General features: G+C 40.5%; 1 protein-coding gene across 1 annotated transcript; it reads right to left on the bottom strand.

Moving 5' to 3' along the window:
• Positions 1-598: 598 nt before the first annotated feature.
• On the bottom strand, positions 599-21,194 carry LOC132985327 (gamma-aminobutyric acid receptor subunit rho-1-like). The gene is made up of 10 exons (XM_061052660.1): positions 20,974-21,194; positions 12,218-12,268; positions 10,654-10,760; positions 8,819-8,886; positions 8,514-8,737; positions 3,714-3,796; positions 3,378-3,518; positions 3,144-3,296; positions 2,100-2,296; positions 599-1,400 (listed from the first exon to the last, which is right to left on the bottom strand). Exons 1-10 carry the CDS (start codon positions 21,075-21,077, stop codon positions 1,113-1,115), a joined length of 1,416 nt encoding a protein of 471 aa, XP_060908643.1. The 5' UTR covers positions 21,078-21,194; the 3' UTR covers positions 599-1,112.
• Positions 21,195-25,660: the final 4,466 nt, after the last annotated feature.

Genomic DNA, 25,660 nt, shown 5'->3' on the forward strand with positions numbered 1-25,660 from the left:
TTAAAAGTCGCTGCTGCTGGCCTTGTTCCTGTATGCTGGTTGCTGCTAAACTCAAATGTTAAAGTGTATCTATACATGCAGAAGGGAATCAAATCTTGGAGTGTTTCCTGAGTCCAGCCGTGTTATCAGCTGCTGTTTTTAGAGAGAAACCTCAATGTTTTGTGTGAGACTGTTTTCACCAGCAGACACACACATGCTCAATGTACAGTGGCCTTGAAGGTCAACTGCACAAATATTTTATGATTGCAAAAAACACTTCACCAAATGCAAAAATATTGAATGAAACTAAATTAAAAAATAAACCTACAAATATTTAATGTAACATCAAAAACACTCCACTCGTGTAAAAAATATTTCAACTTTTTTTTCAGTATCCTAAGTGAAATGTGTCTGTGTTTCATAATATATATATTTTAATAGAGTAAAATGTTTTTGGGGTCTGGTGAAATGTTTTTTTTTGCAATCATGAAATATTGTGCAGTTGACCTTCTGGGCCACCGTAGCACCGTCAGTACACGCACACACAGAGATCAGATCATTTTCATTATAAAAACCTGATTTTAAATAACAGAACTTGGGTTATAACCTCTAAAAAAAAGCCCACAGTGAATAACTCAAGCTCTGCCTACAATCTGTTTCGAGCCCTTAGATACAGTTCATCGATCCCTGATCCCGAAAAAAAACAAACAGCAGATTACAAACTGTTAAATCCAAAAGTTTCCAGGCGTAGCTGCTTCCTGGCAAACATTTGACATCCTTTAAGTTCACAACAAGGTACAAAAATGGCCTCATGGTAAAGCCACAAAGGGTAACTTTTTCTGTTTTTACTGTGTGACAAAAGTTATTCCAGTTTTTGCTCTCAGCTGGTCCTCACTGGAAAAATGCCAGAAACCTGATTGGATGCTTCCTGTGTTAGGTATAAATGTTTTTGTGTCTGGGGGTCCACTCTACCTGAAGACGGGCACTGCACTCCATTTTCTGTCTTTATGTGTCCAGAACAACTTTAACTTCATTGCACACGTCTCCGCTCCTCTGGTTTCCACTTTGTGAAGACTCTGGAGGCAGAGTTTGACACTTTAAGTGTTCGGAGCTCACTGAGCCTCAGGTCTGTCTTAGCAGTAGATGGACCAGTAGATGACGTTGAAGAGGATGTAAGACGCAGGAAAAAGGACTCTGGAGTATTTGTCTATGACGTGCGTGTCGATCCAGACGTTGCTGTACGCGCTGGTGCCCACGTGTCCGGTGATCTGGTCGCTCTCCATCGCCAGCTGCACCAGCATCCTCTCCTGCTTGATGCCGTTCTCCTCTGGCATGCCGTAGCTTCCTGTATTGTTGGCGTCCACCTCGCTGTAGCTGGAGGACATCATGTCAGGATGAGCTAAACCACACGTACATGGCAGCTGCGGGGAGACAACAAATGGTTAATAGTGAACTATAGTTTTTTTCACCCAAAGTAACGCATCATTTGGACGTCCAATGCACAGATTTTTATAAAATCCTCAAGTAACAAATCAATAGAGAAAGTTATCCCAAACATCACCTGTGGACAAGGTGTTTAGTTACCATGGTGATCTATCCTAGTAGGATGTGAACCACCTCATAGCCTGCTGAAAAACAGAGTTACCGTGAAGTTACCATGATAAACGTAAAGGATGCATCTTCTTTTGAAAGGGCCGATTACAGAGCCTCTGTAGTCCCAAAAAGTGAAAAAAATATATATCTTGTGCTCACAAAAAATATAAAATTCACTTTTTGGGATTGTTTGAAATAATCTCTCCTCACATCGTGCTGCGTGTGACATCTTTGTTTTTTGTTACGCATGCAGTTCAGTTCAGGACCAAAACCAGTTCCCACAGGAGTCTGATACAGGCCACGTTTTAAAAAGTAAAGTGAGCAGCCAAACAATAATAATCAGATTTGAACAAGAAATCATGATGTAGTCTTTAATCTTGCAGAGTTAACGCAGACTTATTAAAGTCTCCATCCTCAGAACCATGAACAATAGCCTGGTTAAACTGACATGGTGCTTTAAAGTAACCTTTCAGTTAATATACATGAACCTCTGGGCATTCATAAACCTGAAGGTGACTTGTACTGACCCTCTCTCTGTGCTTCCTCTCCTTGCGTTCCTGCAGGGTGGACAGGTAGTTGACGGCGGCGTACTCTATCACCGACAGGAAGACAAAGACGAAGCTGACCCACAGGTAAATGTCCACAGCTTTGATGTAGGACACCCGCGGCATGGAGGCGTTCACTCCAGTGATGATGGTGGACATGGTGAGCACCGTGGTTATACCTGAAACACGACGAGTTCAGAAAACAGTCTTTATTTGATATCTCTGATAGCTTAACACGAGCTAACAGTCAAATAAGGTTCCATATGAGAGGTGACTTCAGCTGGTCAGCTTAAATTCACATCTGATGTGAGGGAAGGTAAATTAATGTTCCAGCACAAGTTTATCATGAGTCATCAGAATACTTCAATATGGATCTTCCATGAAGAGAACAGGTGGTCCATGTAACGCGGACACTGAAGCTTCAGTGTTTAACCTCCTCTGCATCGGTCTTGAAACCGTTCTGCACAAAAGCATCTCCAATATTTATCCTAGTTTTACAACGTGGAGCTTATTAGAAAAAAAAACAAGGCTTTTTAGGTCGGGTACAATCAGTTCTATCTGAACCAGTTCTCTTGCTGCTTCTATCGCTGAAACACCTGTTGGTTTGCTGTTTGTCTTGCAAACTGAGGGTCGAGGGGCAAAACAGGCAAACCTAAAAAGCCTCTGCATGTTTCTAATAAGCTCCACGAGCAGAAACGTGCTCAAACTAGGATCAATATTGGAGATGTTTTTGAAAAATGGAGAGAGGTTAGAACACAGAAAGGTTTACAGACCCATGCAGAGCTGGATAAACACTGAAGCTTCAGTGTTTGCAACATGGCAACCTGCATGAGACTTGGATCTAGGGAGGAGGTGGGGGGGGGGGGGGGGGGGGGAGGCAGCTCTCTCCACATATTGCTCCTTTAACCGTGTTATGTTAAATTGTGATTTCCTGTTTTATTCTGACAAAAACCCTTATGTTCCTGTTTCCTTGTGTATATCTTCTCGTCATATTACCGTCACAATTGTAATGTGAAGCAATCTCACCTAACGGCACCCTGGCAGGGACGGCCCTGCGGTCGATCCAGAAGGACACCCAGGACAACATGACCATCAGTGTGGCGGGGAAGTAGGTCTGCAGCAGGAAGAAGAAGATGTGACGCCGCAGGGTGAAGGTGATGTACAGACGGTTGTACCAGCCTGGAGACAGAGAGATAAAGCTGTTAGATAACCTGTAAGAAGACCTGCCTGAATAGAAGGCTGTTCACTACCTGTCAGTACCTGTGCTGCTGTAGAAGGCCAGCTTGGTGGTGGTGTGAAACTCCTGGATGAGAAACTGGGAGAGAGAAATCCTCTCGTCCGTGTTTAACGACCTGTTCCCTTCCTTCCAGTACAGCATCAGGTCATCGTCTGTGTACGCATCTGGAGAGAGACAAAGACAAGCAACTGAGTATCTGCAAAACAAATCACATGTATCAAGCCTTAATCCAGCAAACACAGCGTCATGAAAAACAGGAGGAATTCACCACTGCTTTTTGAATGAGCATGAGACTTCCTACACTCTACAGGGATGGAGGAATAATCAGAAAACAGTTGGCTGAAAATGTGTACACTTACAGCTCTCTATCTCCAAAGAGCATGTTTGCGTGTCGAGAGGAAAGCGACTCAGGTCCATGCTGCACATTGATGTGACTGTCACCCTAAAAAAAAAAATGAGGGAAGATGGTTATACGCTTGTCACTAAGGTTCAGGTGACCAAAGAAATGCAGCAAGAAAGAAAAAAAAGGCTTGCACACTCACTCAGTGCTACAAAACATTCAATTATCACAACGCTTAGACCCAGTTGTCTTTGCAAGGTGATAGTCTTTAAAGAAATTGAGGTAAAACCCATCCATACTGTATATATAGATACATTTGCTAAACATTAATATGATGGCAGGTATGGTCAAACATGCAACATGCCACAAGATGCAAGAAAAAAAAACATCTTTCAAAAACAACCACAGGAAATGTGTAAAAATGCATAGAAAAGTGTCATCATACGATTATTTAAACATAATGTAGCTGTAGCTCCTCCTACTTTCAAAATCTTGGTTTAGTTATTTTACTATATTAGCAGCTTAAGTTTTATACACATCATGCTGCTTCACCTGCCCTGGAGTCATGAACCTCTTCTGCATGGAGTTTTAGTTCCTCTGGTGTCTAGTCTTCCATCTCTTAGTACTCAGATTACTGCATTGAATAAGTAATAGTTGAACAAAACCTTACACTGTGTTTGTCCTGTCTCAGGTCTCTGTTCAGTTCAGTTCAGTTCAGTTTATTGCCATTTGTAGCATGAAAACCACATTGGAAAACATTTGCAAGAGGTTGTAGACAGTACAATTGGAAAAGGAAACAGGACAGTGAGGGTGTGCAGGACTCAGCACTCCTCAGGTATATAAACTTCTTAAACAACTTTTAGTGGATGCACTTTAATAAGGGATATTTGCCACCAAATGAAGATAGCAGCCATTCGTCTATCTATCTTACTGCTATGGGATGAAGCAAATCTGAAACTTTTGATGTTCAATGAAGCCCCATAGGTGTAAAAAACATGTTCTGTAGTTTAAAACTACAAACAAAGATGTCTGTGCTTTTGATTTGGTGATTGACAATATAAATGAATATCCATTATTTGTTCATAATGCATGTGTAACCTCCAGCAGAGCATGAGCCCTCCTTACTAAAAGGCAGAGAGGAAGTGAATGGGGGGGCTTCTGCGGAGAGACGATAAATGAAAACAGATAATCCAGCTCACAGGAGCAGAGATGACCACGCGGCATGCAGGATGACAAACTGTCATCCTCAATCTGCCTGGGTCTGGAAAATCTCCAACCAGCACCAACGGCCAGATTAACCGGGGTCATGTAATGAGGATGCATGATCATATCTGCTATTTGCAATCACATATTTTCCCTCATAAACACAATATACGTTCACCAAGAAGCAAAGAACTGTAGTCCACATAAAGACAATACTTTATTCAGAATCCCAAAAAGATCACAAACTTAAATATCTGAGATGTGGATAAAACTCAAAATATGTAGGCTGCTCTATCATCACCCTCAGAAATAAAATCCAGATATTTCAGTCTTTGAATATTGCTGAATGCAGATTGGTGGATGTTGACATCATCAGTTGAGTTTTCTTCGTTCCCGTCTGTCATGAAGGCACCGCTGTGCCCCCCGGGGGTCTGAAGAGGAGGCAGATGGCCAGCTGTTAATCTCTGCCAGACTCTGTAACGTGGATTACTGATTCAACTCTCTTGGCTCCGAGCCTCCTATCGCTCACCAGAATTACAAGTTCCTGCTCGGGGGTATTAGCGCTCGTAATTGGCAGAACTTTATCCCCTTAAATTCAAGTCTTGTACTGTGGCAGCTGGAGCCACTTTGTCCTGGCCCTGACCACCCACTAACATCATAACCTGCCCCACTGACTAAGTAGGACGTGTACTTCATGTGTCTTGCGCTAAGATACTGTGCAGTGTTTCCTGTGTTCTAATTTGGTTTTGTGGACCAAAACCCCTAGGAGACCTCCCTCCCTTACAAAAGACAGGCAGACAACACTTTATTTATGGAATTGTTTTATTCAATCAGAGCATGAACGTCTTTTCTCCGTCCTGTTCATCAAATTGGGAAATACATTTCCACAGTGCCGGTGTTATGCTGATAAATGCTTCCCTGCTTAGAATTGCACGCGACTCCCAGGACAGTTTAAAATATCGCAGACAGAATTTCTACACTGCCGAATTTTGCATCCACATTTTGATTTCCTCTACAGACACTTTAGAGTCTAACACTGTTTCCAGGTCATTTTTACGCAAGCTGAGGAAAATGCGTCTTCTACCGAGTCGACAGACTAATAAGGACACTTTACAAAGGGTGACAATATGTCTCGATTTGACCGAGACCGTCCTGATTTCAAGCTCCATGTCTCGAGTCCTCACAAATGTCTATAAACAATAATATGTCTCGGTTTGAAACATTCCCTGTCCCAGTTTTAACTAACCACAACAATGCACCGTGCTTGCAAAACTGTTCTGTCTCTATATATGTCAATCAATGTCGTTGCCAAGGCTGTTGCTGTTCTAACCAGTAGAAAAACATCACTAATGCACTGTGAGTCAAAGCTCAATACTGATGTGTCTGTTGAGTGTCAATCAATCTCGGGGTTGAGGCTGCTGCTCACTAAACACATCTAATCATATTCACAGGTCCGTAGGCTCGCTGTGAAACTAAAAAGGAAGTCAGCGTTTTCCAAAGAGGCAGTGAATATGTTGCTTTTTGGAATGTCAACGTTGGAAATGTGGACATACAAAGCCATACTAAAACAAGCGAACACAAACAGTGGGTACAGGCTGGAAGTAGCACTGTTGCGTCCTACTTCAGTGAGGCTGGTGACAACCAACGTAACCTTTACCGACCACCTTGAGTGACCATTGCAGGTCACCAATCTGTGGGTTGATACAACACAATACCATATTATCCCCCAGCAGGAAATCTGTTGTCACAGCTTGTACAGTTGGTACATGGATACACATATATTTATATGGGTAAGCATGTTACACAAGGACAAAAACATAGCACATAACAATAACCATAGCAGCCAATACAACAGTCAATGTGGGAGTTTGATAAGTGCTTCAATAGCCAAGGGGACAAAACTCTTTTTGTAACGTGCCCTATCCAGGTCAGAGTCCTATATCTCTGACCTGATTGGATTGAGTCGATGAGAGGGGTCCTGGTGAGTGCTCTGTGTGCCAGGATGTTGTGGGTATGTGCGTTAAAATTAAAGTGTCCCAATTTGGAGGTTTGAAAATATGGTCAGACTAACTTAACGTTTATTAAGTGTAAACTTCAGATACTTTGTCATCACAGGTCTGCCCCCAGAAATAAGATATATACTGTTTTTAAATTTTATGGGAGCTGCATGCATTCCTGGGCATATCCCTGGTACGATTTACAACTTGTGATTGGGTTGACAGCCTACATCCTGCAGGTAGATTTGCCCTGAGCCCGCCCCTTGTTGACGATGTTTTCAAGATATGGACTACGCACACTATTGTTAGACTACAAGCCAATAAAATTGTCACGTCACAGAGAGTGAATCAACTGCGTACAGCTAATCCTGTGTGCTACACCTTACAGACAGACAACACTTCTAAAAGTTTCCTTGGACTTGTCAAGGAGTCGGTCTGTCTCTGTATCTCTAGTTGCCAGAGAACACACAAACGCACTGTGCAATGGCAAAGACGTTATAAGAAAACACTGACTCGCTTTTGTTAAAATAAATCACACACACACTGAAACACTTCTTAAAGCACTTTTCAGTTTTTGTGCTCTTAAAGCTCCTCTGTGGTGGGATCCCTTCATCCCCCCATTCTCGGTACAGTCATATCAAAGGAGAGGCGTCACTGGGGTTTAAATATGGCGCCTTGAACAGGCAGCCTGATCAGGGCTTCACCCTCATTTATTATGAGGAACAAAATCGTGTTCAGACATTTTGAATTTTGTAAAAATTGTGTTTTAAACTATTCTGTCAGACAGGAGTCATGCAGAAATAAATAGCTTTTCTCTGAAAGCAGCATCACCTCTGAATAATATTAACTTCATATTCAGTCCCCTCATGTTAACAGCATGTAAGCAAAGCCCGACAGGCCGGTGTATTGTATCGTTAGGTATCTGATAAGTGTTATCATCATTTTTAGCTTTATAAAGTAACACATCAGAGGCAACATTCAAATCTTCTTATCCTAATCCTTTAAATCAGTGGTTCCCAACCTCGCTGGCTTGTGACCCCACTTTGACTTCACTAAACTCTGGTGACCCCAGACATCCAAAAACACAAACAAATAGTTTTTCTACTGTGTTTCAAGTAAGCATTTGTTTAGACCACATTTAGGCTTTTAGGTGTGTAATATAGATGACAGAGGAAGAAAGGCTGGGAGGACATTTCTGCACAATGGATGACTGACAGACAGAGCTAGTTTCTTGTTTTGACATGGTCCACAGCAGCCTTTGTTAAATGTATCTAAAATACAATATATATATTTTTTGGATAAATAAATCTAAATTTCAAACGACCTCATTTGTATTCCATGTGACCCCGCTTGGAGTCGTGACCCCGAGGTAGGGAAAGCCTGGTTTCAATGCACAGTATTCTATCGCCAGGGGGCTCTTAATCAAAACAACAAAACAATAAGAAATATGACGTTGAGGCTGGCGGGGAATGATAGGAGTGATTCTCTCTGCTCCTCTCTTAGTATCATGAGTACACTGTTTGCAACATTGCTGTTGCTTTAATGCACACATTGAAAGAGAGCAAAGTGTGTGTGAATGTTTAACTGTGTGCTCTCATGTCACTCATGTTGGGACTCACCTGAGGCTGTAGAGGACTTTCCCATCGGGGTAAACCCGCAGCATGACGTTGTCCGTGGTGGTGTCATGAGTGAAGGACTTCTTGGAGTGGACAAAAAACATGTCGGGGACCCAGATCTTCTTCACCAGGCGGCCGTCGAAGGTCATGCTCTGGTTCTTGTTGCTCCTGAAGGACAGGCGTTCGTCTTTCCAGTAATGCCTCAGGTACAGGGTCATAGTGAAGTCCTTCAACAAGGAAGTACACGTCTGTTACAACCAACCACGGACAACACGTTTAATACACAAAACACTTTAGTCAGGGCTTACCATGTCGACTTCTGAAATAGCATCCAAACTTTCAACCTGAACATCCACTCCGACTGGGACAGCAGGTCCTGGAAAAAAATACACAGGAACCTTTTAATTTACCCGTGTGGACGTCAGTGTAAGCTCACTAAAGCGCAAAGGATTGTCATTGTGCAGACGTATAGAAACTGACTGGATTATTTGCGTTTGTTTACAGATCATTTTTTATTCAAACTATTTAATCTGCTTTTCTTCATCCAAATGCCTGTTAAAGCAAAGACGTGTAGTTTTCTCTAAAGAGAAATGTGAAGAGAGACAGTACTACAATCCAAACTGACAAGTTTTCTCCAGTTTCTTTAAACACAGCATCATCGTCTTGTTTTCTTGTTTTATACGATCCAACAGTAACCATATTTGGAAGAGAGGATTAAGTATCTCCCTTTCTGGTCTCTTTGACTCTAAATGGGAACATCCTTTACTAAAGGAACATCATGCTGTGTTGAAGAAGACTTGAAAATAGAGACTGACACCATCAACTTGTTCAGAAAATGTTTACTGATGGAATAAATCTACTGAGAAGTAGGAACATTTTCTTCAATCAGACATCTTTTTACAACCTGTTAGGTTTCCCCTGCTGGCTAATAGAAGGAATGCAGGCTCAGGACATTTCTGCATCAGTTTTACTCTCTCAAAGAGTACTTTCACATCTTGCACAAAACTCCTGAAGTTTTTTGGGGTGTGCTGCATGTGAGTGAGCGCAAACGGCTCAATATTTCATTCAGACTATCCGGGGTTTCTTCTGCCAGCCACCTAGTGAGCATGATGTGAGAATACAGCAGGATATAATCAGGAGAATTCCCCTCGAGCGAGCGTGAGGGGGGGGGGGGGGGGGGGGGTGACTTTTATTCCCTGCGACGGGTGCACGACCATAGACTGTCTGCACTCGACTTTGTTGATATTGTGATTCTGTTGAACTACACATGGTATTGATATGAAGGACAATATTCTCATTGTAGTGTCATACAGAGGACTCTGTTGCTTCGTTCCCCACCTCCACGTCGTTCTCTTTTACGTCATGGCTTGCCTGAGGAGAAGTTTTGCAAAAAGTGTTAAGCTGAAAACGTGCGTATCGTTTTACAAATCTGGACTGATGTTTTTCTTGTACTGTATATCATTTTTAATTTGAGTGTGGAAGCAATATATTTCTTTAAATTATGTCAAAAGTTTTGCTGAATGTGATGGTGGCTAACTCACTTTATTTACCCGAACAACAATCCCTCCCAAAAAAGAAGTCAACTATCTCCAGAAAAAATGATTTCACTTTATTTCTGGTTGATATTTGATATGTTTAAACAACGCCTTTTTCCCTTTAACTCTCTGCTGGGCAGCTATTGTTCACAGGGTTCATGCAGATATAAAGACTGACAGCTGTTGGCAGAGTAAAGACTTCAAAAACTCCACGGGAGATTTTCAAACATAAAGAAAATGTGAGAGTGAGAATTTAAAAATCTCACAGATTCAGGCTCCGAGCGCTGCTTACATGGCAGATTTAGATGGAAGTTATTGAAACCTAAAGCTACAGACTGCTGCAGCTCGGTCATAATTAATCACAGCAGCGTGGATAAGACTTAATCCCACCCTGTTATGTCATCTCTACGAGCTAGAGCTGGACTCGCCCTCCGCCCACGTCCAGAGGAGTGTATAGATCAGATGGAGAGGGTGGACGGGGTGAAGTCTAAACCGACAGATGTGGCTAATGACTCGTCTGGAAGTTGATTTTAAGCTGAAATATCTTGGAGCAGGGGTCTAATGGCCCTGCAACACTCTGTTCAGTTCAGATTAATAAAGCTCCTCACCTCCGAACCCCGGCCTCATGGTGAAGTCGTGGTCGTCTATCCTCAGCAGCTGCTCCGACTTTGTTCCCCAGGCTTTAGTGATGTCTTGACTCATTTTCAGCATTGAGCTGACAACAAAAGAAAACAACATCCATCGAATTTAAATGATCAGTTCTACCAAGTAATGTTGACACATTCCCTTTATGACATTGAATACCCGTTCAGCATAAAACTACAATTTATCTGTCTTGTATCTATTGGGTTGTATTTATATCAAATGTGTTTCCCCTCTAAATTAATCTAGTTTTTGCAACAAACAACTTTAATCTGCTCACTTTATGCTCGCATGCGCACAGACATAAACAACATCAGGAGTACGCCTCGCGTTTTGAAAAGTTCCAATCGATATTCCGTTATTTATAGTAATTCAGTACTGAATCAACAGAAAGCAGCTGTAGGCCTACATTAACAGATATTCTGTTATTTATTGGAGTTCAGCACAGAATCGGCAGCAAGCAGCTGTACATTTACATTTTTAAAATGGAGTACGGGAGAAGCTTCAGTTTTGATACATTTACAAGAGTGTACAGACAGTGGATCTTATCATGTCATGTCATGTCTTGTCATGAAAACTTTCATTTTGAACCCTGTAAGGATGTCACTTTAAAAGAAGATAAAAAAAATGTTTAAAAGAAGACAAAAAACGACGTCTCTTTAACATTCAGTATCAACGTCTACAGGGCTGCCTTATATGGTTCGGATTGAACATTTTTGTGACGTCTTTCTTGGATGTTAAAAAGATATTTAAAAAAGACGTCATAAAAACTCTCTTTCTGAACCATAAGAAGGTGTCCTTAAGACGTCTGTAATTGTCTTTGAAAAGACGTCTGAAAATGACGTCATGAAAACTTTCATTTTGAACCCTGTAAGGATGTCACTTGGACGTCAATAGTCGTGATCTGACGTCAGCCCAACATACAGGTAAGTTTGTTACCAATTATAAGCAAGGTAGAAGAAATAATCATAATTTAAAAAAAATTATTTACACATGCAAAATAATTGTAATGCTTCTTTGAATTGGCTTACATTTTCAATGTTTGCGTGCAGCTTCAGTGTTTCTTCTCTAAAGCCTCTTTCAAATCACTGACTTACATGTTTTTATATTTATTTCTGCCCTGGTTTTGGCTTTAATCAGCATAGAGAAATACTCTTATGAACTTCCTAATTCTAAAGGATAGGAATGGATTATATTAGGCTTAGTAAAATACACGGAAGCAGCTGCAAACAATAGTGTAATTCAGTTTTTCACCGTGTGCCTCTAAATACAGTCATGCTGCTTTTTTTAAGGTTTATTTTTGGCTATTTCTGCCTTTATTTTGAGATAGGACAGAGTTAGAGTCCCATGACATGTGGGAAAGGAGTCAAAGATTGATATGAACCTGGGCCGCACGCTTGGAGGACTGCAGCTGCCTTACATGGGGCCCGTGCAGTAAGTTATACTGCTTTATTCTGCTCCAGAAGATTCTGCTGGTTAGCCCTTGTTCTCGTTCTTATTACACACAAAAAAACACAATAGTGCATTTACCTGCCAATCCTGCGGCTGGATCCATCGATCAGAGGCATTTCTCTTTTTGACCTGAACAAAAGAAAACACACTCATGGGATTTTATACAAGAATTATGTAATGTTGGACAATGTCGGAGGGAATCTTTCTCCTGGACATGGCTGAACTGAGAAACAGCCCATAGTCTCCACATGACCCCTGTTTAGGAACTTTAAAGGCAAATCTTCTCTCTCTCTCTCTCTCTCTCTCTCTCTCTGTACTCATCATAATGTGCATGACATAATAAGATCCTGAGATAACAGTAAGATCCCGTTTTAATTGCCTCACTTCTTACAACATATGATCTACATTTATATGAATGTTTCTCATTGATTTGTCAGAAATTGATCTTCCAAACATTTGAATATTTTACAGAGTAAATACGAGGTTGTTTAATTGATTATGCCTCAAAAAGTGTTTGTCCAATATCACCACTTAAAGAAACTCGAAAAAAGGAAATGTGCCACAAATCACGCCTCTGAACAGCCAAATAGCCGACCATAGTTTGTGATGATAGAGTGACCAATCAAGAGGGGGCCTAGACAACACCCGCCGTGCTTGGTCTGAGAACGACTTCTGAACGAAAGCTGGGAAACAGCTGTTTCTTGTTTAAAAAAAAACAACCCAAAAAACATTTTCCTCTGAAACGAAAATGTCTGGGGATCCTTTCTGTAATGTTTGCGGACACTTCGAATAACAATTCAAAAACATCAACTTTTAGTCAACGCATTTTAAGGTATTAACAATGATCCTAGGGATGAAATGAGGATGATATGTGAAACAACCAAAACGAGATTTTGGAAGTGACATGGTGATTTCTATCATTCATTACATAAAAGACTTAAAACATCCTGAACGAAGGAGGGAAACTAAAGATCAGGTCACAGATCACACCAGGTATGAGTCCTCTCTGATCACCTTATGTAGGACTGAGAGATGAAGGCAGGACAGGAGTGTGTACTTTAAATAAGCCTCAGGAAACAAGTTCATCTCTCTCTGCAGAGGACGATGACAGATTATATGGTGTATAATAAAAATGCATTATTGCGTAATAAGCACTGAAGGAATCTAATGGAAAGGACTGCTGCGTTTTCATGTTTTCACTGAACTTCCTCTGTACGGCAGGAGACAGTAGAAACAGAGAGAGAAATCCTGCACGTGGTTAAATTAAGTCCAACCTCAAGTGCCCCGAAAACTGTCTCTGTTTCAACTGTTTCAGATTAAAAAAAATCTTCTTCCTGCTTTAATTGACATTTCAACCCTCCAAAATGTAATATAGTGCACTTCCAATTACCTAGCAACTCAGATCTCGGAGCTGGGAATGACATCACACAGGAGTTAACCGCGTTCCAGTAGTTGGACAAGCAACTTCCAGGAGTACTTTTGTTATACCAGACGATAACAACACACTACGTGTTAGTGTGGGCGCAAAAATAAAATGACAACACGATACTCTCAGTGTGATTGATTTATGTTTTCAAGTCGTAATTCCGACTTCCGGGGGGCGCTCCTGATGACATATCAGACCGTTAACTAGGACATTTCCCCCTGTGGACAAACAGTACGTCTGATCTGTGGCTGTGGCTCAGTTGGTAGAGTCGTTGTCTCTCAACCTGAAGGTCAATGCTTCGATCCCCAGGTCATGCAGCAACATGCCCGTTGTACTTAGGCAAGACACTTAACCCCAAGTTGCTCCCACTGCTTCGATGCTGGCGTATGAATGTGATGAGTTACTACATAGCAGTCTCTACCATCAGTGTGTGAATGTGTAGGTGTGACATGCGGTGTAAAAGCGCTTTGAGTAGTAAGAAGACTAGAAAAGTAATAAATAAGCTCAAGTCCTTTTAGAATTACCATTTATCTCTTTGTACATGTGAAGGTAGTGGCATCATTTTAACAGTCAAATTTCTCGCTCACTATGAACCTTTACTTTCACTTTGCAGCGCAGACGACACTGAAGCAACAAAATGAAGGACTTCCACATGGTGCAACACTGAGCGCAACATGTTTACACCACTTCTCCCCCTCACAGACGACGTGCATTTGTTGACATGCAGCGGAGTGGTGTTGTGAGAAGCCAAATATCCATGTTGACTGACAATGTGCGTTAATATTACAGGATTGTACCCAAAAATGTCTCTGCTAGCGTCTACAGCCCGTTGTAGAGACAACTTTTTGGTGTAAAATGGATTCATTTATTTGCATGCAAATCTGAGACATAACTTGGGTTAGATGAATGTCTGAACCTGGTAAAGCTGCTAAACAAAAGACAACGATCACAATGATGACTATACAGCCTAACCTTATGTCTGTTTTGAGTCAAATCTGCAGTGATGTACACTCTGCTTCTTCATGCTCTCTTTTTCTCTCTTCTTAGCTTCACCTGTCGCCATCCCTTCCTCCTAGCCTCAGCTGTTGTATTAAATGGTACAGAGACGGGCTAACTGGCTGCGCTGTAGCTGAAAGCTGCTGTGTGAAGTAGTGCTGTAAAGCCATATCTCAATAGAGAACCTCAGCCCTCTGCCAAACTTTGATTGTGCAACAAGCTGACGACCGGGGCGATAAGCGGACGTGAGAGAGACACTATTCTCCCTTTTTAAAGTCGTTGCACTACTAGATTGACTTTTTTAAGATGTAAAAGTTACAGATTGTCTAAAAAAAATATTTTTTTCTGACAGTCTGGTTTAGTAGGTCATAGAGAGGCATCAGTGTTAATGTACGATTGTTTCATAACCACATAAACACTCCTAACAGGAGCTCTGATGTATTGACTCTCTCACCTCAGTTGACCAATAGGAAAGGCTCTTATATAAATGCCAAACATGAAAAACACCAGCGTGGTCGTCATTGCACTCAAACTGTCTCTTTAGTGTTCACACCCTCTGACAGATGTTACGAGGACGTTAACCACCACTGGGCTCTTCCACTTGTACTTAATACTTCACCTTAACTAACAGCTTGGACTGAGTGAAACTGAGAAATGATTACGGAGCAGCATTAACAAGAGGTCAAAGAGCTGATGAGCTTTAAAACCATGTCTGGTTACTCTGTGGCCGACTATCTTTTCAGCAGTCTGAACTGCACACAGCATTGAAATGAAGGCGACTGTGTTGGGACCAACACGTTACTGTAACGCAGTAACAAAGTAGTTAATTTCCAGATCGAATAACGCCGTTAAAATGACTGACTTTAAAAAGGATTTGTTACTCGTCACTTTATGTGAAACAGCCGACAACAAGCTGGGGGAGGTTACACTAACGTCAGCACAGCAGAATCCAGGGGGAAGGAATGTGAAGGTGATCATTCAGCCATGATTTGGCTGTCTCTGAAATACCAACATTATTATTCCCTGCACAAAGTGGTGAGTTGTAGTTGATGTTCAGGGAGGAAAACTTCTTTCACAAGAAGTAAAAACAGAGTTTAACAGAAACAGGCTTCTAGAGAGGAGACACTCCATACAAACAGTCGACTGTATTTAAAACACCGCCAGCTCCACCATCTGTAAGCCGGACTACAGACTGATAGACAGGTATGTCGACGGCAACGTGCTTTATATCAACTGTTGAGTCTGTTGCCTTCAGATAACTAGTTGGTAAAACACCTACAAACTGAAAATGACTCCAGTGTTATTTGAAAAGTGCGAGTTGTCACGGCTCAATTCTGCCACAGAGGCACTAAATAATGTGAACATTAATATGACGATTGAAGCCAAAAAAAAAGAACACTTGAGTGGATAGAGTCAGAAATCAGGGAGAGAGAGAGAGAGGGGAATGACATGCAGGAAAGGAACCACAGGTGGGATTCAAACCTGGACCACCCGCTTGGAGGACCATAGCCTCCATACATGCGACGCGTGAACTAACCATTGAGTCACCAGCGCCCCGTAACATTGTATTTCTGTTTAAATACTAATGTTGACGGACAACGTCGATCGTCCTCAATACTTGTTGAAACTGGTCTCATGTCTGGTGTCTCCCACGCTTTTAAAATCAGTTGGGGCGATAGTGGCGCAGTGGTCTCCATGTATGGAGGCTATGGTCCTTCAAGCGGGCGGTCCAGGTTTGAATCCCACCTGTGGCTCCTTTCCCGCATGTCATTCCCCACTCTCTCTCTCTCTCTCTCTCTCTCTCCCTGATTTCTAACTCTATCCACTGTCCTATCTCTACATTAAAGGCACAAAAAGCCCAAAAAAGAATCTTAAAAAAAAAAAAAATCTGTTAAGATTTGAAAATCGTCAAGTCAAGTGTGTAGCCATCCTTGCGTGGACATTTTCCTCCTGTTATTTGTCGTATGTATTCCTAGTGTTGCACTTTTTCTTGACCTTGGTTTTTTTATTTGAAAGATTTTATGCCAACCTGCCTCTTGTGGAGAATTCAGTTCTTTATGAAATGTGTTTGTCTTCTTTTGTATCTCTCTGTTTATTAAAACATGATAGAAATACATGCCCACGTGCACTATGTTATCGATCTGTTATATGACTGTATTATACAATTCTCTCAGACTGGTTGAATACTTAGCTTTAGTTTAATTTGAACTATTTGTACATTATTGGAAAAGAGACAAAAACCATTTGAGCCGATGACAGCATGCAGATAAACTCCGGGGCTGTGTTGTTCTCTGTTCAGTTTCATTGATTTGAAATATGAAACAGCTGCTGGACACTTGCCATGAATGATGAGAGCCACAGCTCTTTTTGTCTTCTATTAACGTGATGGAAATGAATGGATTCAGGAAATGAATGGATTCAGGAAATGTGTCTGTTCTCGAACTGCCTCAGCTACTGACATACATTTCAAAACCATCACTCTGTAAACAAGAATATTCTCCTTTTGATAGAGAGATGTGTAAACATTACAACGGAGTATTAGAGCCACGTTAAAGAAAAACTCAATCTAAATTTACCAGATTAAAGTTGTTAATTTTTTTATATTAAATTCATAAATCAATTAAAATGAGGCTATGGTTAAAATGATTCTTCTGAAAGGTTGTATCAGAAGAGCAGCCATCCGCCTGCTCTAAATGATGAAAGGGGAACAAATCCATTTCCTCACAAAAGAGACAGTTTCCTTCAAGTCACTGTTACTTCTTTAGAAAAGCTCCAGTTTCTTGCTATATCTTTTCACACAATGTGATGCTGATGATACTCAATCAATCTGTGTTTCAGACTTCACAAAGAAGTGTCTCTTTATTTTTGAAACCTTTATTAAAGTATAACTTAACAAGATGCTCCACATTCCTCATTTTCATACTGCTGCTGTTCTGATATAACTAGAGACTAAAATGAAGACTATTTTTAAAGTCGTAAATGTACGACTTTAAAAATAATATATGCGATTTTTTGATCCAGCAGATGTCACCCTTGAGCACCAGCATGAAACCAAAACAACTCACGCTGCATTGTTTTGTTAGCATGCTAATGCTAGCGATCTTTATTATGCTCGTATCTTCACACTGCATGTAAATTTACCTGAAATGAGCGTGATCTAGAAACACAGTTAAGCAGTGAGTACAGTATGTTATTCTTCTTTTCTCTAGTCCCTCAATTAAACAACTTTTATACACGAGGGGAGGAGTCAGCCGGCCGTCCCGACGATGTAAACAAAGTGAAGATATGACTCGGAAAACTCGGAAAACATCACAGACAGTGGGACTCTGGTGTTACACCCATTGTAGACAGTCATGACTCACAGAGTTATTTTCAGAGGATATACTTGATTTATATTATATTTAAGTGTGAAAAATCACATAAAGCCTTTAAACTTGTAAATTAAATCTGCGACATTATTCTTGTAAATTAAGACTTTAATCTTGTAAATTTATGACTTCAATCTTTTTATATATATCTTTTTATATATACGGCCAAATTATATTACGTATAACTCTAAAACTTACTAAAATGTTGATCAGTGAGTGTAAAGACTCTACGTTGAGTAAGTGCCACAGTTGATTTATTTTTTGATTGAATATTCCTGCAACCGACCGACACCTGAGAACGGACGTTGACTGTTCGTCCTTTATATTAAACTTTATGTTGAGTCTTTATTCTTGTAAACTAAGGAGAACTGAGTCGTGGTTTTGAATTTGTTGGTGTGTGAAGAAAGTTTTTAGACCCTAGAATCCTTAACTGATATTTTTGCAGGTTTGCGGAGCAGAAAGACAACATCACATGTCGAACACTTCACTGAAACACGACGTGAATTTGTGGCCTTGGTTCCGCCTGGCTGAGTTCGGTTGAAGCCACAACAATAGCAATAATTCAGAAAGCACATGAACACAGTTAGATTAGCGGTTATGTAATCTCAGTAAGTGATTTTTCTAAACAGGCGCACGTGTCACCTTTTTTACTGCTGTCAGCTGAAAACAGATCTCTGATCACACAGTCCTGATTTTAACGTGTTGTTATTAGGGTGGGTCATTCAACACTGGGTATACTGGTGTCTTTGTTCTTGGACTGGGAGTTGGTGGTTTATCTCTTATGGGACTATCAAACATGCATAAAGAAGTTTTGATCCAAATAACAGCGGCCTTTTCCTGAAATATTTGTTTAATTCTCTTATTTAATTATGATCACAATGGACACTATTTCCAGTTTATTCTAATGTCAGCAGGTGACTGTATAATGATAATACGCATGATCTTTTTGTGACACACCGGGTCCACTTAAAGGGATAGTTTTGTATTTTTTAAATGGGGTTGTATGTAGCCTTCTACTGTGCGACGAGGTACCTGGGAATCGTAGGCTGCAAGGCAAGTCAACACGCAGCGTCATTAGCATCATCAGTGTGCGTAAACCTGATCGAGCTGAGGTTGCCATGGCGGTCAGCAGAAAGCAGGCTCTTGCCATAGTGGCGTTCATGTGCATCAAAAAAAGTAAAGAGGAGGAAAAGAGGCCAAACTGGGATGTAAGTGTTGCAAAGAGAGTTTGACCTAAGACATTAAGACAATGACATCTAAGATTTTATATCCATAACCATTTTGATTCCATGGCAACAATAATAGAAATCCTTTGCCCTCAAAGTTGATTTATTGTTTTTAAATATTGAATATTTGCAAGTAAACTCCTATACTGTTTTAATATATCACAAATATGTGAGCAATGTTTCAGAAATGTAATCTGCCTTAAGTGATTGGTGTACTTTCTTTGGCTCATGCCTAAAAGAAGGAGTCCACTGAATTGTATTTTGAACGTCTAAGGTCCTTCTCTGACCTCCTTCACCGACCTCCATTTGTGGAACAGCTGAAGCTCAAGAGTTTCCTTCTACTTAAATAAATCCATCTTAAACCAAGAAGACGTCTCTTTCCTCCTCGATCTTGAAGTTAGCTTCATAAGTTCGGAACCTTACAAACCTGTCTCAACTAGCATGTCATAAATGACCCTCTGCAATTGAACCATTCAGCCACCACCTATAGTTGTCATGGTAACAGTTGAATACACATACTCCACATGCTAACAGTTAGCAAACAACAGGCTGTAGACGCTAGCAGAGTCAGATTTGATCCAAATCTGGTGATAGGACAGAAGTTCATTAACTTCTCACAACATATTTTCCTCCCTCTGTCAGGTGTAACAGTGCTGTATGTTTTACGACACTGCAGTTCCATTCAGAGACCATCGGTGGGCGCCAAAGCACACCAAACTGAATTCCTACATTGCTTTAATTTAAAGCTGTTAATGGATAATTTGTGTTTGGAGGTATTGTGATAATAAAGCTATGGGTTGGCTGAGGCTGGTGTGGAGGGCCCAATGTGATATCAACCTGTTTATAATTCCATTATGTAAATCCTTAACAATATATATGACTGTAGGGTGGCTGTTTATTGACATTACTTAATGCATCTCATACTAGACCTGGGTGATATGTATGACTGAACGGATGCTTAGAGCTAACTTTCGCCTCACAACCAGCCGGAGCTTTCTGAAAACTATCGATCGACTATCCTTTATCAGGAGATACTGTGTTGTATTTGTTTATATTTTCATAACTAGCGGATATTAGACCAGTTATTGAACTGATGATTATGATCTCTTCTCATAATTTATAATAACATTACATCATCATGGGAGAACAGAAGCCATAACAGATGAGGGAAAATCCTTTAGCTCTTTACTACCACCAAACATTACAGTGTCATGTGCTTATTACACAAAACAAATCTGACATTTTGGAAAACGCACAGATTCTGCAAATGTCTCACTTTTTTTCAACGATAATACATCAACAAGTTATAGATAAGTCAGAGGAAACGAGCAGAACTTGCAGCAGCCTTTATCATTTAAAATGGAACAAACTCAGACTGCTGATGAGGACCTTTTGATGTTCTGGAAAGTTCCTTAACTAGTTTGTACTGTGCGCAGAGCTTGAACTTTGATTATTTAATGAACTTCAAACACGGTTTTCAAAGCCATGTACAAACTGACTGGAGCCGGAGTTAAATCTTGTGCAGAGTCTTAGTCTTTTATAATCGTACAGTCTTTTTCTTTTGTTTAATGCAGATTCGATGATAACCCAGGTTGAAAGACGTTTTATTGAAAGAGATTCACGTTAATAGTTTCAAAACTCCCCTACCTAATTGTAGAGATAAGTAGCATTGAACTTAACTTAACTTTTGATAAAACTTTAAAAAAAAAAGCCTTTTAAAGTCGGTTCAATTAACTTACAATGATTAAATTGTTCAGCTTGGCGCGTATTTACGCACGGCGCTTTATGAGTATATACATTATGTCATGATGGACTGACCTGGCGAGCCTGTACGGCTGCAGGGATTGTCCTCTCTGTCGCGGCTGTCCGGACACACCAAGCATCCAAATCAGCAAGTTGAGCAGCACCACGTCCGTGTGCATGGTGTCCAGCGTCCCCAGACCTCTCCAATAGTCTCAAAGCTGCAGGTTACTCCCGCACCTCTTCCCGCACAAGACGCGCATTCCGCACTCACCGCTCCGCACTGTACACATAGTGAGAATCTATAGGCTGCATGGATGTCACGGATTTTAATCTCACAGAGGAGGGGGCAAAGCATTTTATCCTAAACCTACAAATCCTTTGCGTCAGATGGCCCTCGGATTTGCTCGCTGCAGCCTGAACGGGCGGCACGTTTTCTTTCCCCCCTCCCCGCCTGGTGAGAACGGAAACCTTCAGCTCCTGATGTAAAGGTAGAGGCTGACAGATGTGCAGCGCATGAGAGTGCAGGTAGATCTACATGCACACTTTTAAATGCACAACGTAAACAGTGAACGATCGGAGGTGGAGGAAGAACATCGCTTATTTCACTGTTTGCAGTTTAGGGATTATTTGGTGGCGCACACTGCTCATGTTCAATGTGGTAAGTCATCATAAAAACACTACGGCTTGCTTGACACACGTTACGTGCAGTGATGTCATGATATCTGAAACATACAGTAGTATAATTATTTTAAGTGCATTACCAATTACCGATATGAGGAGTTATGTAACAATGTTAATCCAGAGCGACTGTTACTGTATGAAACGTGGCTGGGTGACAGATTATTTCCTCGTAAAGCACTTCTCTCGTCTGCTTTTGGTCCTCAGACCTTTATGTTTGGATTTTTTAAAAATCCATTATGAGATTGTGAATCAGAAATGGTTGGACTCAGTCTTTGACGCTGACACATAAGTAGTACAGATATAAAGCACGTAGGCCTACTTCTCTTTACAAATGTAAAGAACATACTTAAAAGAAGAAGAAAATAAAAAAATATGAACAAAACTAACTTTTATCAAAATCTCATAACATAAATTCTCAACAGATGCATGATCACCTATGAGTCTGGTTCTGCTCGAAGTTTCTGCCTGTTAAAAAAAATGTTTTTTGCTTTGCCACTGTTGCCAAACTTGCTCAATGACTCTTATGTTTGTCTCATAATATGATAAGAGACAGGGCCGTCTCCAGGATTTCTGGACACCTTGAAAAGGTCTCCCACGGGGCCCCTCCACCACAGCCCCATCCAACCCTATGATGTCGCTATAACCATACCTCCATCACACTAACAACCAATCAGAAGCTTTAAATTAAGGTCTTCAATAATTCCCTCCTTCAATACTTATTGATGCACATTTTCTAGGAGACAATCTGTTTTATGTTAAAGGGTAAACTAAACCACAGAGTTTCCGCTGCTACCCTTGAAGGAAAAAAATGGCTTTTGAACATCGATGTATCAACATGGAAGGGGCCGCAGCATCAAACAGTCGATGCGACACACAAACGCACACGTAAACTGATTAGCAAGTTTAGCTAGTTTATCTAGTCATGAGCGACGACTAGAGAAGCAGCCACGACACTTTAGAGACAGAAATGTTGTGAAGACTTCTCTCTTCCAGAGTCTCCTGTAGGCCACAGGAGTGTTTTTTCTGTGAATAACCCAGACTGGGTTATAGTGTTATTTAAACAATAAATAATGGAATTTCAAAGGACAGTGTGTGTGTTTTTGCTCTGTGCTATTGGCTATATTGCGCAACTAAACTCTGTTTTCTTGGGGAGGGCGTTTAGGGGTCCAAGACCAAGGGCCTGTGGTCATGATTATCTGTCCATGAGCCTTGTAGTTGTATAAATGTAAGTATGTAGTGAACAACTGACTGTCAGATCAAATCAAGTTTAATTCAATGATTATTAAAACATGTATTATAAGGTGGAGAGAACTGTGTTAGTAATCTTAATATGCTTTATAAATATGAAAATGAATGTTCTCTATCTTCAAGTTAAAAACAAAATGCTTAGACATCTTTTGAACCAGGTGTATTTAAAAAGGCATACTTTTAGACAAATTAAATAAAAGGTGTAGTTTGAGCTTCCTCTTCTTTTTAGTTACAAATTTTCAAAACCAATTTCTTTTTATCATAACAGGTGGGTTCCGACCGCAGGAACTTTTTCATTTTTCTAGGAACTGTTGGAAAACTCCCCCTTTTTTTGTATTGATTCTGCACCACAGGAACTATGAACTATTTTAGTTACTAGAACCCTGTTAAGAGGAACCCTTTTAGCTCCTCCCTCCGAGTATAGGTACCATGGGCGGTGTGAATGCAGACAGAAAAAAAAGTTCCCATGGTGTGCTGTTCTCAGGGAACTCCCTAGTGGATAGTTCCCCCTCCAAAAGTCCCCAGAACTGTTTGGTCTGAAAACACTGCAGGTATAACACAGATTGTTTCTTTTATTTCCCATACTCAAAGTGTGCGTCGGTTTGATCCCCGTCAGTGTGTGCCGTCTCGTTCAGTAAGCCTGTGATAGTGTGGTTAGTATTAATGCATGCAGCAGCAGAGGTTGATGAGCTTTGTTCTCAGATATATGGTCTATAGGATTATCTGGAGGGAACACAAGCTTTCATTTTACTCAGCTTTCTAAGATTAAGTTTGATCCTTTTATATCGTTTCAGTAGATTAGAAGACCACCACAACAGTAAAAGCATGACACCAGTGCTCTCCTCCGTGTCCGTCCAGCTAGAGCACACAACGTCTTTATGAACTATTCAATGGTTGATATCTACTGCAAATCTAAAAATCGGCTGCAGAAATAAATAAAAAAATGCATAAAAACTTGACATGCTGCAAAAACGCACCGTTAAAAGTCACAAACCCAGAAAACTTCTTCAACCCAGTCATCACAACAAAAGAGCTCCTGGCCTGATTGGATCATTCCTGAGTGGTGAGATAAAAAAAAAACACTTTTCATTCTGCAGCAGTGTCATTACGTTTCACTACGCCTTTGTACTTACACGTTGGATAGATGTAATATTGGTGTCTCAGTGTGTGGTTTTATGTTGCAATAGAGCAACATTGCAGATGTGTGAGAGGCACAGCAGGTAAACACACAGCAGGAGCTTCACATACACACATTGCTCTTACACCCAAGCATGCAACTTCTGGTGTTGAAAAATGAAACCAAAGTGCCTCTCAAACTCTCTTCCAGTTCCAGGAGTAATATTTCACTGTCACCTCCATCCATCCATTTTCTTCCACTTACCGAGTTCAGGTCGGTTGGCAGCAGGTGTGTTCCCCAGACTTATAAAGTATAATCCCTCCAGCAAGTTCTGGGTCTACCCCGGGGTCTCCTCACCGTTGGGCGTGCCCGGAAAATCTCCAAACCTTCAAATGTACAGGAGACATCCTAATAAGATGCCTGAACTACTTCAACTGGGCACGCCCAATTGGGAGGAGACCCAGTCCCACTATATATATTCCCCTGAATCCCCCCGGGAGAAGCTGGAAATCGTTGCTGGGGAGAGAGAGACTTATTTGGCCTGTTGCCACCCGACTTCGGATAAATTGAATAAAAACATGATGGATGGATGGAAGTAGAAGCACAGATGTTTCATGAATTACCAGCAGGTGTGGACAGAGTCTGATGAAGGACCTGATGATTCCCAGAAGACTAAAACGAGTTAATGTGTGAGTTCAGGTCACTTGAATGAAAGTTTTCTAATAATGATAATGTTCAGAGGAGTTGTTTTTGTTTCTGCAGGAACATATTATTTGTGCATTCGTCTGTATTTTAATACAGTTTTTTAAAATGCTGCTCTCAAAGTTTCGTCTGGATGCTTTTCACAACCCAGCCTCCAAACACTTTGATGGAGCACTTTATCTTTCTGACAAATATGTAAACATACTGGCTCAGTGGTTGTTCTGAATATATCTCAGCTTCATTTGTTGTATTGTGCTAGTTCAGGGTATAGACAGAGGCCCATGTTAATGTTTCTCTCTGATGTTGTTTCAGATTTATTTATTTTTCTTTGAAAGGAGTTTTCTTAAAGTGAAGTCACAGATGTCTGAGTCTTCTCTTCTCTTTCTCATAGATTTCACTTCTTTGATTTTTTTAGGGTAAGAGTTTTGCTGATAATTTTAAAATATTCAGACTTGGTTTGAGTCCCTGTGTTTTCTGAAGCAGATTTATACACAACCCAGATTTATCTCTACATTTAATGAGGAAAAAGAATCAAATTATGTGTTAAATAAAAATAAATAGGCATCACATTGTGTAACCTGTGCTTAGACAGAATGAGAACTTGTGGAAGATGTAATAAAAGATTTAAAGTCAATCATGAGAGTTTAGTTTTCAGACATCAAACCAACTAAAAATACATTTTCAAAATCAAGATGTTAAAGTGTTTTCATAACAGAAGTTATTCATCTGGAGATGGGCTCTTTTTGGCTTTTTTTAAGTGTAAATCCTTGATTTTTTAAAATACCATTAATGAATAATTATCCTGTATTTTCAGCTCTAACCAGCTCCCCCATTCTCCTACACATCTGTTTAAAGATGACTAACTCCAGAGCTTATCTTTCCTTTGTATCTTCAGTCTTTACTCACACTGTATGTTTCTGTTGTTCTTTGTGAGCTGCCGCTGGAGAATACAAATGTGAGTTTTTATACAAAACAGTGTGAACATTTTGTTTTTTTGACTTTATTTTCTTGATG

Source organism: Labrus mixtus, chromosome 12, assembly GCF_963584025.1.
Source record: "Labrus mixtus chromosome 12, fLabMix1.1, whole genome shotgun sequence".
Lineage (NCBI taxonomy): Eukaryota > Metazoa > Chordata > Actinopteri > Labriformes > Labridae > Labrus > Labrus mixtus.

What these genes read in the sequence shown, in the direction of transcription:
- LOC132985327 (XM_061052660.1), bottom strand. Translation starts at nt 21,077, where the DNA reads ATGCACACGGACGTGGTGCTGCTCAACTTGCTGATTTGGATGCTTGGT. An exon ending in CAGCCGTACAGGCTCGCCAG is followed by an intron (nt 12,269 to 20,973) that starts GTCAGTCCATCA and finishes TCTTTTGTTCAG; the next exon opens with GTCAAAAAGAGAAATGCCTC. An exon ending in CATGAGGCCGGGGTTCGGAG is followed by an intron (nt 8,887 to 10,653) that starts GTGAGGAGCTTT and finishes ATTTTTTTCCAG; the next exon opens with GACCTGCTGTCCCAGTCGGA.